Below are 17065 nucleotides of genomic sequence, written 5' to 3' on the forward strand. Positions count from 1 at the left end.
TTTCCTTCGCTCCATAGATGCTGCTGCACCCGCTGAGTTTCTCCAGCATTTTTGTGTACCTTCGATTTTCCAACATCTGCAGTTCCTTCTTATAATCATATAACCATATAACAATTACAGCACGGAAACAGGCCATCTCGGCCCTACAAGTCCGTGTCGAACAATTATTTTCTCTTAGTCCCACCTGCCTGCACTCATACCATAACCCTCCACTCCCTTCTCATCCATATGCCTATCCAATTTATTTTAAAATTATACCAATGAACCTGCCTCCACCACTTCCACTGGAAGCTCATTCCACACCGCTACCACTCTCTGAGTAAAGAAGTTCCCCCTCATGTTACCCCTAAACTTCTGTCCCTTAATTCTAAAGTAATGTCCTCTTGTTTGAATCTTCCCTATTCTCAAAGGGAAAAGCTTGTCCACATCAACTCTGTCTATCCCTCTCATCATTTTAAAGACCTCTATCAAGTCCCCCCTTAACCTTCTGCGCTCCAGAGAATAAAGACCTAACTTATTCAACCTTTCTCTGTAACTTAGTTGTTGAAACCCAGGCAACATTCTAGTAAATCTCCTCTGTACTCTCTATTTTGTTGACATCCTTCCTATAATTGGGCGACCAAAATTGTACACCATACTCCAGATTTGGTCTCACCAATGCCTTGTACAATTTTAACATTACATCCCAGCTTCTATACTCAATGCTCTGATTTATAAAGGCTAGCATACCAAAAGCTTTCTTTACCACCCTATCTATATGAGATTCCACCTTCAAGGAACTATGCACGGTTATTCCCAGATCCCTCTGTTCAACTGCATTCTTCAATTCCCTACCATTTACCATGTACGTCCTATTTTGATTTGTCCTGCCAAGGTGTAGCACCTCACATTTATAAGCATTAAACTCCATCTGCCATCTTTCAGCCCATTCTTCCAAATGGCCTAAATCACTCTGTAGACTTTGGAAATCCTCTTCATTATCCCCAACTTGGTATCATCTGCATACTTACTAATCCAATTTACCACACCTTCATCCAGATCATTGATGTACATGACAAACAACAAAGGACCCAACACAGATCCCTGAGGCACCCCACTAGTCACCTGCCTCCAACCCGACAAACAGCCATCCACCATTACCCTCTGGCGTCTCCCATTCAGCCACTGTTGAATCCATCTTGCTACTCCTGCATTTATACCCAACAGTTGAACCTTCTTAACCAACCTTCCATGAGGAACCTTGTCAAATGCCTTACTAAAGTCCATATAGACAATATCCACTGCTTTAACCTCGTCAATTTCCCTAGTAACCTCTTCAAAAAATTCAAAAAGATTAGTCAAACATGGCCTTCCAGGCACAAATCCATGTTGACTGTTCCTAATCAGACCCTGTTTATCCAGATGCTTATATATATTATCTCTAAGTATCTTTTCCATTAATTTGCCCACCACTGAAGTCAAACTAACAGGTCTATAATTGCTAGGTTTACTCTTAGAACCCTTTTTAAACAATGGAACAACATGCGCAGTACGCCAATCCTCGGGGACTATTCCCGTTTCTAATGACATTTGAAATATTTCTGTCATAGCCCCGGCTATTTCTACACTAACTTCCCTCAATGTCCTAGGGAATATCCTGTCAGGACCTGGAGACTTATCCACTTTTATATTTTTCAAAAGTGTCAGTACTTCTTTTACTTTGAAACTCATAGTATCCATAGCTACTCTACTAGTTTCCCTTACCTCACATAATTCAATATCCTTCTCCTTGGTGAATACCGAAGAAAAGAAATTGTTCAATATCTCCCCCATCTCTTTTGGCTCTGCAGATAGCTGTCCACTCTGTCTCTCCAATGGACCAATTTTATCCCTTGTTATCCTTTTGCTATTAATATAGCTGTAGAAACCCTTTGGATTTACTTTCACCTTACTTGCCAAAGCAACCTCATATCTTCTTTTAGCTTTTCTAATTTCTTTCTTAAGATTCTTTTTACATCCTTATACTCCTCAAGCACCTCATTTACTTCATGCTGCCTATAATTATTGTAGATCTCCCTCTTTTTCCGAACAAGATGTCCAATTTCCCTTGAAAACCAGGGCTCTTCCCAATTTTTACTTTCCTTTCAACCGAACAGGAACATAAAGATTCTGTACTCTTAAAATTTCCCCTTTAAATGTCCTCCATTTCTCTTCTACATCCTTCCCATAAAACAAAATGTCCCAGTTCACTCCTTTTAAATCATTTTGCATCTCATCAAATTTAGCCTTTCTCCAATCAAAAATCTCAACCCTAGGTCCAGTTCTGACCCTCTCCATAATCATATTGAAACTAATGGAATTGTGATCACTGGACCCGAAGTGCTCCCCAACGCATACCTCCGCCACCTGTCCCGTCTCATTTCCTAACAGGAGGTCCAGCACTGCCCCTCCTCTAGTAGGTACCTCTATGTATTGCTGCAAAAATCTATCCTGCACACATTTTACAAACTCCAAACCATCCAGCCCATTTACAGAATGTGTTTCCCAGTCTATGTGTGGAAAGTTGAAATCTCCCACAATCACTACCTTGTGCTTACTACTAATATCTGCTATCTCCTTACATATTTGCTCTTCCAATTCTCGATCTCCCATTTGGCGGTCTATAATACACCCCTATAAGTGTTGCTACACCTTTCCCACTTCTCAGTTCCACCCAAATAGCCTCCCTAGATGAGCCCTCCAATCTATCCTGCCAAAGCACTGCTGTAATATCTTCCCTGACTAGCAATGCAACACCTCCACCTCTTGCCCCTCCAATTCTATCACACCTGAAGCAACGAAATCCTGGAATATTTAGTTTCCAATCACAGCCCTCCTGCAACCATGTTTCACTGATCGCCACAACATCATACTTCCAGGTGTCTATCCAGACTCTAAGCTCATCCACCTTTCTTACAATGCTCCTAGCATTAAAATGTGCACATTTAAGAAACCCCCCCGCCTCTTATTCTCTGTTTATTTCCTTTTTCTTCTTTCTCCTCTTGTGTCCGAGTGCTTCCCTTTTCTGCTTCCTGCCTCCCATTCTGTCTACTAGCTTTCTCTATTTGAGTCCCTCGCCCCAACCATTCTAGTTTAAAGTCTCCCCAGTAGCCTTTGCAAATTTCCCCGCCAGGATATTGGTCCCCCTCGGGTTCAAGTGCAACCCATCCTTCTGTACAACTTTCTTAAAAACTATAAATCTCAACATATTTTAGGGGATCTCCAATGAATACTGATATGTTCTTGTTGAATTGTGTAAATTCTGACACACTCATTGCAAATTACAGACGTACTCTGCATTGCCGCCAAAGTTAAAATATTGCACTTTGTGTAGAAACTGTTAATACCCTCCAGAGCTCAAGAATGCACAACTGGTGTACAGCCTGTTCATACAAACAAGCATGTGAAAGATCAATGGGGTAGACAGGGTTGGATTTGCCGGCTGCTGTGGGCTGCAAGCAACTTTTCTTGACATTACAAAAAGACACAAAGTGCAGGAGTAACTGCAGGTCAGGCTGCATCTCTAGAGAACATGGATAGGTGATGTTTCAAGTCAGGATTCTTCTTCAGAATGATTGGGGGAGGGGGGGGGGGAGATGGGGAGAAGGAAACTGGAGACGAAAAGGGGAGGGTGTGTCAAAGCCTGGCAAGTAAAAGGTGTGTAACAAGTTAGGAGGGGGTTTGATAAGCAGATGGTTGGACAAATGCTGGAGATGAAAAGACAGGTGTGAGACAAAAGAATTGAAGAGTTGTGAATTGTAAAGCTAGAAGGAATCCTCTTCCCATTCACAAACTGACTGTTGCTGTCCTGGGCCTCCATTGCCAGAGTAAGGCCACACGCAAACTGGAGGAGCAGGACCTCATATTCTGCTTGCAGAGCTTACAGTATGAACATTGAATTCCCTAACTTTGGGTAACTACCAACCTCGCCTCCCCCTTTCTCCCCTATCCCTACCTGGACTTGTATAACAATGTTTCTCCTCCCTCTCCCTTCCACTTACATTCTATCCACAAGCTATACAATTCGCAACTCTTCATTCTTTTGGTCTCCACACTTTGTCTTTCCATCTCTGGCCTTTGTCAAGCCGTCTGCCTATCAAAAAAAAACCCCTCACTTGCCAGACTTTGTCCTGCCCCTCCTTTCTTCGGAAATTTATTCTCTACCCACCTCCCAATCCCACAGTCAGTCTGAAGAAAGGTCCTGACCTGAACCACCATGAATTCTTTAGTCAGAAGGTGGGGAATCTGTGGAATTCTTTGCCACAGAAGACTGTGGAGGCTACGTCAGTGGATATTTTTAAGGCAGAAATAGATTCTTGATTAGTACAGCTGTCAGGTTATGGGGAGAAGGCAGGAGAATGGGGTTAGGAGGGAGAGATAGATCAGCCATGATTGAATGGCGTAGACATGATGGGCCGAATGGCCTAATTCTAGTCCTATGCCTTATGACATATATCCATGGTCTCCAGAGATGCTGCCTAACCTGCTGAGTTACTCCACCACTTTGCATCTCTTTTTGTAAACCAGCATCTGCAGTTCCTTCTTTCTTAATGTTCTTGACACTTGCTGGAATTTTGAACCTAAAAAGAATACATATACGTTTACATATTCATGTCCAATTTGCAAATCCTATCTAAAGATGCATTGTCCAAGCTAGCAGCACTGTCCTTTTTTTAAACTGTCACTATCGTTTAGGACTGCAGCAAAATCTTGTTTAAAAAAAAATACCAACTAATATTTCTGAATTAATTTGGAAATTGTCCAATCTTTTTGTGAAAAATGGCCTTGGCTCACAAACGATATGCATGTGAACAATGGTGCACCTTCACAAACCATCACAGTGCCCAATGACTTTGTGTGATCTTGGTCTCTGCTGCCGACATCAGAATATCCTTCATGAGGGTGAACCCTTATCTCAGAAAGCATCCAGCCCTCATGCTGTACCTGGCTACATTCCCAAAACCTGTGCAGACCAACAGGGTGATGTTTTCACGGATATCTCCAACCTCTCACTTGATGATCTAAGTTCCCAATCTACTTTAAAGGGACGTCCATTAATATTGATTGCCAAGTAGAGCAAGGTGACATGCCTCAATGACTACTGACCATTGGCACTCTGGTCGTTTGTGACAAAGATGTTTGAGAGGCTTGCTATAACACAAATCAACTCCCACCTCAGTGATGTCCCAGACCCATTTCAATTCGCCTTCTGCCACAACATATCGGCAGTGGATGAGATCTCACTGGCTACTACTCTGCGAAGGGTCCACTTGGACAACAAGAACAAGTACATTGTTCAACCTCTACATCACTGCATTCAACACCACCACTCCAGACCCATTGTCAAACACAGGAATTTAAGAAGGAACTGCAGATGCTGGAAATCAAAGGTAGACAAAAGTGCTGGAGAAACTCAGCGGGTGCAGCAGCATCTATGGAGCGAAGGAAATAGGCAACGTTTCAGGCCGAAACCCTGAAGGAAATAGGCAACATTACGGGACGAAACCCAGAAGGGTTTTCGTCCCAAAACGTTGCCTATTTCCTTCGCTCCATAGATGCTGCTACACCCGCTGAGTTTCTCCAGCACTTTTGTCTACCGTCAAACACAGGAAACTGGGTTTCCAACTCTCCCCTGTGCAACTAGACCTTTAACTTCATCAGCAGAGCTCAATCAGTACGGATTGATAACAACACCTCGTTAAAGATAATCACAGGCAGCTTTGCTATGGGCTTAGTCTCCTGCTCTACTCTCTCTATATGTCCATGATTGTGTAGCCAGAAACGACTCCAAAGTCACATTTAAATTCACCGATGATACCACAGTTGGTAAAGATGAGTCACAGTAGGTTGATTAATCTGTTTCAATGGTGCCCTATGAACAATCTTGCTATCAACATTAGCGAGGCCAAAACATTAGCGTGGTGTTTATTGACTTCAGGAAGAGAATACTATGGGACCATGCATCTGCCTTCATTGGCAGGACAACAATGGCGAGAGTCAACACCTTCAAGTTCCTGGGTGTACACAGCTATGTCCTGAGCCCAGCACATTGATGCAATCGCAAAGAAAGCTCACCAGCATCTCTACTATCTCCAACATTTTAGGAGATTCAGCATGTTACTGAATACTCTATCGAACTTCTGCAGGTGTACTGTGGAGAGTATGGTGACTGGTTGCATCAAAGCCTTTTTCAGTAATTACAAGACGGGAGCAAATATTAAAGACCCACAATATCCTAGCCACACTCTCTCCTTATTGCTACCATCGGGAAGAGGGTATAGGAGTCAGAGAACCATCACCTCCAAATTCAAGAACAGCAACTATCAGGCTGTTGAACTACCCTGTGCAACACTAACCACAACCCTGCCTCAGTAGCGAACCACTCGGGAGTTTGGTTGCTCCACATGATGTGCCTTTTGCACAATTGTGATTTGGTTTACTTACACAATAAGTGAATTGTTATTTTTATTTTGTTGTTGGGTCTAATGTACACCAAGTAAGACTTTCATTATTTCTGCATATCTGGTGTATTTGACAAATAAATATGCCCGGTATGACCCGGCCCGAAACGTCGCCTATTTCCTTCGCTCCATAGATGCTGCTGCACCCGCTGAGTTTCTCCAGCATTTTTGTGTGCCCGGTATGACTTTCTTGACACTTGATCACAGCGCCATCGAGTGGAAAGAATAGAACACAGCATTGATTCCTCCTTGTAGAAATAAAGAACTACAGATGCTGGTTTATACCAAAGATAGATACAAAGTGCAAGTGCAATTCCTCCTTGCCTGGATTAGTACTTCATCAGAACTGCTCTTGAATGTTTGTTTTTACACTTGGAAATTGAACGAAAAAACACTCTACTATACCCATTACCCATTCAATAAGATTATGGCTGATCTATGCTTGCTTCAACTCCTCAAACTTTCAAATCTTTATTTGTCTCCATCTTAAATACATCCAATGATTTAAACTTTACTTTAGACTCTAGAGATACAGCGTGGAAACAGGCCCACCGACCCACCGAGTCCGTGCCGACGAGTGATCACTCCCTACTCTAGCACCATCCAACACACTAGGAACAGTTTACAATTTTCAGAAGCCATTTAACCTACAAACCTGTACATCTTTGGAGTGTGGGAGGAGCTCCCGGAGAAAACCCATGTGTCACAGAGAGAATGTACAAACTCCGTACAAACAGCACTCAAAGTCAGGATCTATGGAAGAAAATTCCCCGACAGCAACAAACCCGGTCTCTGATGCTATTAGGCGGCATCTCTACCGCTGCGCCACTACTATTGGCAGCAGAAAAGTCCAGATTCACCTCCCTCCAAGAGAAGACATTTTCAGGCACCTCAATATTAAATGACTGGTTCTTTTTCTGGTCCCCATGTTTGTGACTCTCCTAACAATGAGAGCATCTCAACATCTAACCTGCCTAGCCACCTTGGATGCTGAGGTAGATAACTAATATGCAATTTGATAGAGGGAAGTTGGATATTTTGGAAATGCATGGATGTAGGAAAGATTTTGTGACAATTGGAGGATCCTTGAAGATATTTTGGGTTAGGAATTTTTCTTGATCCTCGGACATGCCTGTTGCGTTGAAGCCGCTTTTTTTAGTTCTGTACAGCACTGTGTAAAAGGTGTAATTGATAGTCCAGGCTCGCAATATCATGTTGATGAATGTCGCAGGTTGGGAATCTCTGGGTTCTTAGGGAAATTTTCAGCTCAAGACTAGGAGAGAGTTGAGATATTTGTGGGTATAGTGTAGCTATTTTAGAAATCACATTTTCAGAAATAAGAGTAACAGTAGGAAGTCACTCGATTGTCAGTAAAAATCTATTTAGTTCCCTGACATCATCCTAGGGAAGAACAATACGGTGCTTATATATGAATATAGAACTGCCATGTGTGATTTGCCATCTCAATTTAAGGACTAATAGGGACAAGAAATGCTGGCATTGTTGACAGCTTCCACATCCAGCAATTGAATTAATAACATGAGGCCCCATTGCATTTGCTCTTTACAGATTCGGCTCCACTTTCCCTTCTGAATCTCATGTTCTTTTCCCCTGACAGAAATGAATGATCTCTCTGGAAGTCCTAGATAGTCATAGTCATACACTGTGGAAACAGGCCTTCGGCCCAACTTGCCTATACCGACCAACATGTCCCAGCTACATGTCCCACTTGTCTGCGTTTGGCCCATATCCCTCAAAACCTGTTTATATCCATGTACTTGTCTGTTTCTTAAACATTGTGATAGTCCCTGCCTCAACTACCTCCTCCGGCAGCTCGTTCTATACACCCACCACCCTCTTTGTGAAAAAGTTACCTGTCAGATTCTTATAAAATCTTTCCCTCTTCATCTTAAACCTCTCGATTCCCCTACTGTGCGCAAGAGACTGCATCTACCTGATTTATTCCTCTCGTGATTTTATACACCTCTATAAGATCACCCCTCTTTGTCCTGCGCTCCAGGGAATTGAGTCCCAGCCTGCTCAACCTCTCCCTATAGCTTAGGCCCTCGAGTCCTGGCAACATCCTTGTTAATCTCTGCACCCTTTCCAACTTAACAATATCTTTCCTATAACTTGGTGTCCAGAACTGAACACAATATTCTAAATGCGGCCTCACCAAGGTCTTGTGTAACTGCGACATGACCTCCCAACTTCCAAACTTAATACTCTGACTGATGAAGGCTAATGTGCCAAAAAACCTTTTGACCACCTCACATACTTCAAAGAACTATATACCTGCACTCTTAGATCCCTGTGCTCTACAACACATCTCAAAGCCCTACCATTCACTGTGTAGGACCTGCCCATGTTGGACTTTACAAAATGCAACACCTCACATTTCTCTGTATTAAATTCCAACAATCTGTTAGAATCGTGTCTATATTAAATTACAGTAGTTATTATATCCCTACTGTAAGAAATGTCATTAGATCAGAGGAGGTAGTTGAGGCAGGGACCACCCCAACATTTAAGAAACAGTTAGAGAAGTGCATGGATTGGACAGGTTTGGAGGGATATCGACTAAACGTGGGCAGGTGGGATTAGTGTAGTTGAGACATGTTGGCCGTTGTGGGCAAGTTGGGCCAAAGGGCCTGTTTTCACACTATATCACTCTATGACTAAATCTGATCAGAGACTGTGTATGGAATATTGACATTACTTAATATTTACCTCGGGCCTTAAAGCGTTAGATCATTGTTTAAGTGGTGGAGCTGCAGGGATTAGACATTTCTATAAATTCTTCCACCTAGAGTTGAGTACTATAAAGTATTGCTGGTAACTAGTTCAAAATAGTTACAGGCTATTAGGGTAACCTTTTCAGTAGTACAGCAGTAGAGTTGCTGCCTTATTCTATCTTGATTACGGGTGCCGTCTGTACGTAGTTTGCACGTTCACCCTGTGACCACGCGGGTTTTCTACAGGTGCTCCGGTTTCCTCCCACATTCCAAAGATGTGCAAGTTTGTAGGTTAATTGGCCTCTGTTAATTGTCCCAAGTGTGCATGACTAGAATCTAGTGTGCAGTTGATCAATGGTCACAGCGGACTTGGTGGGCTGAAGGGCCTGTTTCCTCGCAGTATTGTTAAGCTAAACAATACATGGCATTTAAAAAAATAATAGGAGGCATGGTCAAACTAATTTTGAGTATTAGCTGCTCACCCAGGAACTACTGAAAGGCAATGTCTTTCGTGGCTTTTGAGGGCAGGCATGCTGTGCCCTCAGAGGACAAGGATTTGATTTCTGTAACTTGGAATTATCCCAGCCCAATAGGTGTAAGTGCTCATCATATTGCCTGTGGCCATCAGCTGTCACGTTTGACAGGCTGGGATGATGGAAGGTAGCAATCCAAAAGCATGACCTTTCCGATCCAGAACAGAGTTCGTATTTCAGAGCTATCATGAATTTAAATGTAATTAATGAATTAAAATGGGAAAAATAATAATAATTAATGGCAATTGTATAATGAGCAAACTTACATTAAAAATCCATTGGTTCATCAGCAGTCTTTTGAGAAGAGAATAGCACTTTTGAGATCTGCCATTCGAATATCAGCAATGTGGTTGACTCTTAACTGTCCTTTGAAATGACCTATCAAGTCTCTTAGCAATTAAAGATGGGCCATAAATACTGACCTTGCCATTGATGCCTACACACTCTAAGTGATTTGAGAAAAGTGCATCTAAATTGTGTTTTTGGTGAGCAGCCAGTCATTTAAGAGGGATTGATCCTGTTTCAATTTAATTTAAAGTTTAAGGTAATTGCAGTTTTTCTAAATGCAGTATGTTTTCTTGATTTATTGTCTGGACAGTCTGATGCAAAATGTAGTTGTAAATTGGTGAAAAACTAAGCTCTGCATATTTTATAAAGCTGATGCTGTCATAGGAATTAGCATTACTAAAGCGTAAAAATGTGTGTGAATAGTACTGTAGAGATTATAACACTGGCGTGATCTGGAGAGAGCTTTCTGGTTATGGGAACACAAGTCCTTATCATAACAGGAACACCTTAAGGAGAAGAGTTTAATATCTATCAGGCATCACCTTTGTCCTAAATATTTTCATTTTTATGCATCACCTGTTTATAAAACGAGCATTGCTTACCATAGATGTGTTTAATACTGTGCAGATATGTTCACATGTTCAAGGTAATCGATAAAGGAAACAAACATTTTTTTTTGCACATGGTTATGATTTTTTTTTTAAATTCAGGAATGAGATGTGCATCATTGATCAGAGTAGTATTTATTGCACGTCCTCAACTGCTCTTGAGAAAATGATGGGATCTGCTGCCTGTAGTACAGACTCTGTACTGTAGAGATTACAGTACAGACCCTGTACTGCGACAATCTGTATTCTAATTTAGCCGGGATGAATTGCCAAAAAGAGTGATGAAAACACTTTTAAAAATGACTTTCAAATGATATATACTTAAAAAAATTAAAATCAGCAAAGCTCAAAGCTATGGAAAAGAGAAGAAGAGTGCAACTTAAGGGCCTGTCCCACTTACGCGACTTTTCCAGCATCCGTCATAGGTCGTTACAGGTCGCCGAAAATTTTCAACGACCCAATCCAGAACAAGGTACGACTCGTTGGGCGACTACTCACGACCATACAGGCTTCACCCCACGACATGTCGTCTGTATGATCGTGAGTAGTCTCCTAGTCACCCAAAGAGTCGTAGCGTCTGGTCGCCGCTACGGGTGCCGGCAGTCGCCGAAAAAGTTGCGTATGTGGGACAGGCCCAATGGAGATAGATCCTTAGAAAGCAAGCCCAGGCACAGAGTAATTATCTGTGCAGTATGACTCAATTGAACGGGTGAAGCAGAATTGCCTATCCCAATTGAATGCTAAACAAATCCCTCTATTGTGTAGCTGTCATCTGTGGGCAAATACACCTCATTCCTAGGAATTATTAACTGAATTTCTTTCTCCACCAAGCAGGTTTCACGGACTTACTGTTCTGGCACATACAGAGCGGGCCCAATGAGACAGATCAGCTTGGTGGGAGCAGTGGATGAAGAAGTTGGAGATTACTTCCCAGAGTTTCTTGATATGTTGGAAGAATCTCCATTTTTGAAAGTAAGTTTACTGGGGTAACTTTCATTTTGCTGCAGGATGGTGTTTATTTATTTATTGCGTAGTGCTTTCGGACTCCGAAAATTGTGGTTCATGCCCTAGTCCAGAAACCTGAGCCCATATTCTAATCTGGCATTCCCGTTGTTAAGAGTTGACTTTCAGAAATCTGCCCTTTATTGCAGTCGTAATAGATCCTCTGCCCCCCCCCCCCCCCCCCCCCCCCGTTGTAAAGAGGAGCAATGGAGTTGTCTCCAACGTTCTGATCAACATTACCCAATATATGGTTATTGTCATGTTGATGCGCATGGGGGATAGGCAGATGGTTGGAACAAATGCCAAAGATAAGGAAGGAAGATGTGAGACCGGTATGAAGAGTTGCAGATTGTAAAGCCAGAGAAAGGAATGTGGCAGGAGGGGAGAAATAGGTGGTAGGGCATGGGGGGGGAGGGGGGGGGAGGGGGGAGGGGGGAGGGGGGTGCTAGTGAGGGGGTTAGCTAAAATTGGTGAATCCAATGTTCATACATTTGGTTGTAAGCTACCCAAGCAGAATATGAGGGGCTGTTCCTCCAGTTTGCGTGTGGCTTCGCTCTGTCAATGACGGAGGCCCAGGACAGAAAGGTCAGTGTGGGAATTGGAAGGGGAGTTTAGAAGGGGAATGGTTAGCAACTGGGAGATCACTAGGCCTTGGTAGACCGAGTGCCAAGGACAAATGAGAACTTTTGAAACTTGCCAATAGAACAACACACTCTGCTGAAAACCACCAGAGAGATGAGAGGTTTTGTTTAGAATAGTGTGAATCATTATGAACTGGAATGCACAACCAAAAAGGTTGGTAGATCGAATTTGGTAGTAACTTTAAAATGGAGCTGGATAAATATTACAAAGTACGAAGTATTTACGGCGCAAGTAACAAATTGAACTCAGCAGATTCATGTAGCTGTTTATGCAATTTTTACAAAATGTGATTTAAAAAACTTTGCAGGACTGAAGGAAAGATCAAATTGACGCCAATAACAATAAAATTGGCCCTAAGGCAACACGGGCTGAGTGGATTGCTTCTGTACTCTTATTCTAAGAAATGTGGCCATTTATTATGCACGTGGGATCCTGAATTGTTCTCAGTCATTTTTTATGGGTGTATCTTCATAACCAGATGACTCTGCCTTGGGGGACACTGTCCAACCTTCAGCTGCACTGCCGGTCGCAGAGTGACGATGGCCCTATCATGTGGGTGAGACCCGGTGAACAGATGATTCCAACTGCAGATATGCCAAAGTCCCCCTTCAAGAGGCGACGGTAGGAATATGCCTGTGGCGTAACAACTTTTGATCATCTTTTCCATGACTCATGGCAAGCTTGGCTTTGACTCCTTTCCATTCTTTCACAGATCAATGAATGAAATCAAGAATCTCCAGTATCTACCTCGGGCCAGTGAACCTCGCGAAATACTCTTTGAAGATAGGACGCGAGCTCATGCAGACCATGTGGGGCAAGGCTTTGATTGGAAGAGCACAGCAGCCGTAGGCGTGCTGAAGGCTGTGCAGTATGGAGAGTGGTAAGAAGATCATGGTTTCCGTCTATTTCTTTCCATTGCAGGTTTATTCGGCATGTCGGCCATCAAAGTACTTTAATTTTACCTACCATGCTCTCAACAGTGCTATATCAAGTAGCCGTGAGTCCTAGCGTTGATCCCTGGTAACCTCAGTATTCAGGGTAAAATCTGCTGATGACTGCTACACAAGGGGAGGAATGTGGGCAAATTTCCAGAGGATGGTGTTTGAGTTAAGAGGCAACCATGGCTTCTTATCCGGGAAGCAGAGAAGGCGAAGATGTACAAAATTCAAGGGGATATCTAGGCAAGATGGGAAGAAACCTTTCTCCATATGAGGATGATCTAAATTTAGAGGGCATGGATTAAGGTTTAAGGGGTAAAGGTTCTAGAAAGAATCTGAGGAAGAACCCCCCCCCCCTTACCCTTTCAGAAATTAATATAACTATCTCAAGGATAGAAATAAAACTTGTGTTCCCTTCTTGGCAGGAGTGACCAGATTCGGATAACCAAAGACGTGGTATGTTTTCATGCAGAGGACTTTACAGATGTTGTACAACGATTACAGCTGGATCTACACGAGCCACCTGTGTCACAGGTATTATGTTCAACTCTTGCTCCAGAGTTCAGCAGGAGTTCACATGTAGAGTTACTCGTGTACCGTGTTGTCCATTGGATGTTTGACTCATTGCGCCATGTTGCAGAGTTTTGTTCCTGAAACCTGACATCTAACTGTTAGACTGTTTGATCTGTGGTTCTGTCAAGTCCGAGAAAACCCGTTCCCTTCCCAGGCTGACATCAGCTCACACTTGCAGGGTAAAAACAATTTTGAATTGAAAATTATAATATACAACAGTACAGTATGTTTTTCACACAAAGGGTAATGTATGTATGGAAAAAGCTGCCAGAGGAGGTAGTTGAGGCAGGGACTATCCCAACATTTAAGAAGCAGTTAGACAGGTACATGGATAGGACAGGTTTGGAAGGATAGGGACCAAATGTTGGCAGGTGAGACTAGTGTAGCTGGGACATATTGGCCGGTGTGGGCAAGTTGGGCCGCAGGGCCTGTTTCCACCCTCATCATTCATCTTCGTTATCTAATTTAAAAACTCCCACCAAATTTGTGAGACAAATCTCTCCCGCACAAAACCTCACACTTTATCTGTGATTTTCTAAATGATAGTAAATTCTGTGCAAAAGAATCTTCAGTCATTTCCCTACTACTGAGGTAAGGCTCACCAGCCAATAATGTGGTTGAATGACAATGTCTAATGAATGGAGTAGGTGTAAGCTGCTTTGCCCCAAAGACCTCTGAGCCAGTGTCATTTACAGCAAGGACAATCTACTAAACTGATTTCTTTTTTTTCAGTGTGTGCAATGGGTGGATGAAGCAAAGCTCAACCAATTACGGAGAGAGGGTATCCGCTACTCCAAAATCCAGCTTTCAGACAACGACATTTATTTTATTCCTCGAAATGTCATTCACCAGTTCAAAACTGTGTCTGCTGTTTGCAGCCTAGCGTGGCATATACGCCTGAAGAGTTACCACCAGGAAGAGACAAAAACAGAACCAAACACAGACTCTGACATTGCCACTAAAGAAATGAAGACAGAAACTGATGCGAGTTGTTCAGATGATATGGCAGTGGAGCCTGAAGTCCAGGCCAAGTTGCCTGTAATACAGGACGATCACAGTCATCACCCCCGAATTCAGCAAAATTTTCCACAATAACGTGTGTATATACTCGACTTTTTAAATAAATATTTTTTCTTTCTTTTTAAACAGGGATGTGAAGTTTTAGTTTTATAAGTTAGCTGGGATTCAAATTTTAGTGAAGAAATCGTGCCGTTCTTAAAGTGTATCCCTTGAATTGCGGTGACATTAAAATGCACTCAGCCCCTGTTTACACAGATTGTCAGGTCACTCACGGCTAGGATTTTAGCTCTTTTAATCTGTTTCCGGTACAGTCCTGAAAAGGTAATGGTCTTTTGAACGTGCACTTCATTTCAGAGAGAATAATCCAGCATGTGTATCTGGCACGATAAAACCAACATAATTGAAGGATTCCATTCCTCATCTTCAGAATAGAGCGTACATAATGAAGACTTGCCACTGCTGTTTTGCATCTTACTGGCAACCCAGAGAATTCATCTGTGGATGAAATGCAACGTGAGGATTTCCTAGTATTCACTAATTTATTTGAAGCAGTAAAAGCAGTATCTTTGCCTCCTCTGCGTCCCTTCATGGTTTCAATCCCGCGCCAGTGTCAACTGCCCCTTGAATTGACCTAGGTAACCAGTGAATTTACAAAAGTAGAAGATGGTGTTTGAGCAGGAGTAATAGATTTCAGATTCTGCCACAAACTGAAAACAAACATCTAAAAATCTTGTAACAAAAACAAAAATCTAGCCATGGGCTGTGTGAAATATTTGATTAGTAATTGTCCAACAAAATAGACTCCCAATTGGGTAGAAATTGTACAGTACCACAAAAGCGGGTAGCTGGTCGATGTCAATGTTTAAACCTTATGCAAAACTAAGCCATCCTTAATTACTGCATCGGATTTTGCCAACATATACCAGTCCTTTTATGCATGAAGCCTCCATGAAATGCATGTGCTCTTTGCACTCACCTCTCCAATGGTGTTGATGCCTGCAAGTCTAAAGGCATCCCCTTGACCATAGTATTTTTAAATACTGTTTGAGGTCAGTATGCACGCACACATTTTCCCCAGCTTTGAATACTGAGGGATTGGTTGCTACTAAGAGGCTGGTTCTGAAAGTCGTTACAATTTCAACATTGTCCCAAACTCCTGTTGGAATTCATTGCTGATATTCATGAGTTATTTAGTATGACTACTGAGATACTGCTTTCACTTGACACCTTATGTCCAGGTCAGTGATGGCTTCGGCTGTGAGGTCCGCTTTCCCAAAATTTCCCACTGTTAAGTTGCTGGCATTGAGTTCCATTCGCCTTTTGCCTTTTGAGTTGAAGTATGCGATTTAGTCAATCACTGTACTCCAGCTTAAGGCATACATCTTTGAATTGCTTCCCTGTGAATTTGGCAGAATAACATTGAATTCATCTAATAAGACTGCCTGGGAAAGGAAGGATGGATATTTTCTGCCAGTTGCTGTTTGATCATGTTGCTTATGTCCTTCAGCCACAAAGTCCTGAATTAATATTTTTAATCGTTCTCATGAAGTACAGGGTCACAGCTGTTAAAATGAGAAAGGACTTCCACCCCAATCTAAGTTAAGTAACTAAAAAAATACTCAAGGTCTCCCCATCACAGTTTTGTTTTATTTTTAATTAATTTCTCAACCAGGAACTTTTCAGTTGAAGTAATGCAATAAGTTTCTGTACACTTTTGGGAAGAGGCAAATTTGCACCAGTCAACTTAAAAACTACCCAAGTAACATTGACTTCTCTAACTTCAGATAGTCCTTGCTTTCTCTCTCCATCCCCTCCCCCTTCCTAGTTCTCCCACCAGTCTTTCTGTCTCCGCCTACATTATATCTTTGTCCCACACCCTCCCCTGACATCAGTCTGAAGAAGGGTCTCGACCCGAAATGTCACCCATTCCTTCTCTCCAGAGATGCTGCCTGTCCCGCTGAGTTACCCCAGCATTTTGTGTCTACCTTAAATATTCTTAAATCTTAACCAGGATGATCAAACATAGTGTTGGACATTTCTACCTTGTATAAAGGTTCTGACTGTCTACCCTCTCCATGCCACTCATATTTTTATATACTTCTATCAGTCTCCCTTCAACTGTTGACATTCCAGAGAAACCAATCGAAATATACCCAACTTCTCTTTGTATCTGAAATCCTCTAATCCAGGCAACATTCTGGTGAACCTCCTCTGCAATCTCCCCAAAGCCTCCACATCCTTCCTGTA

At 42.3% G+C, this 17065-nt stretch overlaps 1 protein-coding gene across 4 annotated transcripts in view; it reads left to right on the plus strand.

Moving 5' to 3' along the window:
• Positions 1-14948, plus strand: part of rsbn1 (round spermatid basic protein 1) — an 81293-nt gene extending 66345 nt beyond the window's left edge. For 2 of the 4 annotated variants that reach the window (XM_033042287.1, XM_033042289.1), the window contains 5 exons: positions 11475-11615; positions 12766-12908; positions 13000-13167; positions 13651-13759; positions 14531-14948. In XM_033042287.1, the coding sequence (XP_032898178.1) occupies positions 11475-11615; positions 12766-12908; positions 13000-13167; positions 13651-13759; positions 14531-14893 (924 nt within the window). In that variant the 3' untranslated portion in view covers positions 14894-14948. The remainder of the gene's footprint in view (positions 1-11474; positions 11616-12765; positions 12909-12999; positions 13168-13650; positions 13760-14530) is intronic. The other 2 variants (XM_033042288.1, XM_033042290.1) reach the window with 1 other exon arrangement.
• Positions 14949-17065: the final 2117 nt, after the last annotated feature.

This window comes from Amblyraja radiata, chromosome 24 (assembly GCF_010909765.2).
Source record: "Amblyraja radiata isolate CabotCenter1 chromosome 24, sAmbRad1.1.pri, whole genome shotgun sequence".
Taxonomy (NCBI): domain Eukaryota; kingdom Metazoa; phylum Chordata; class Chondrichthyes; order Rajiformes; family Rajidae; genus Amblyraja; species Amblyraja radiata.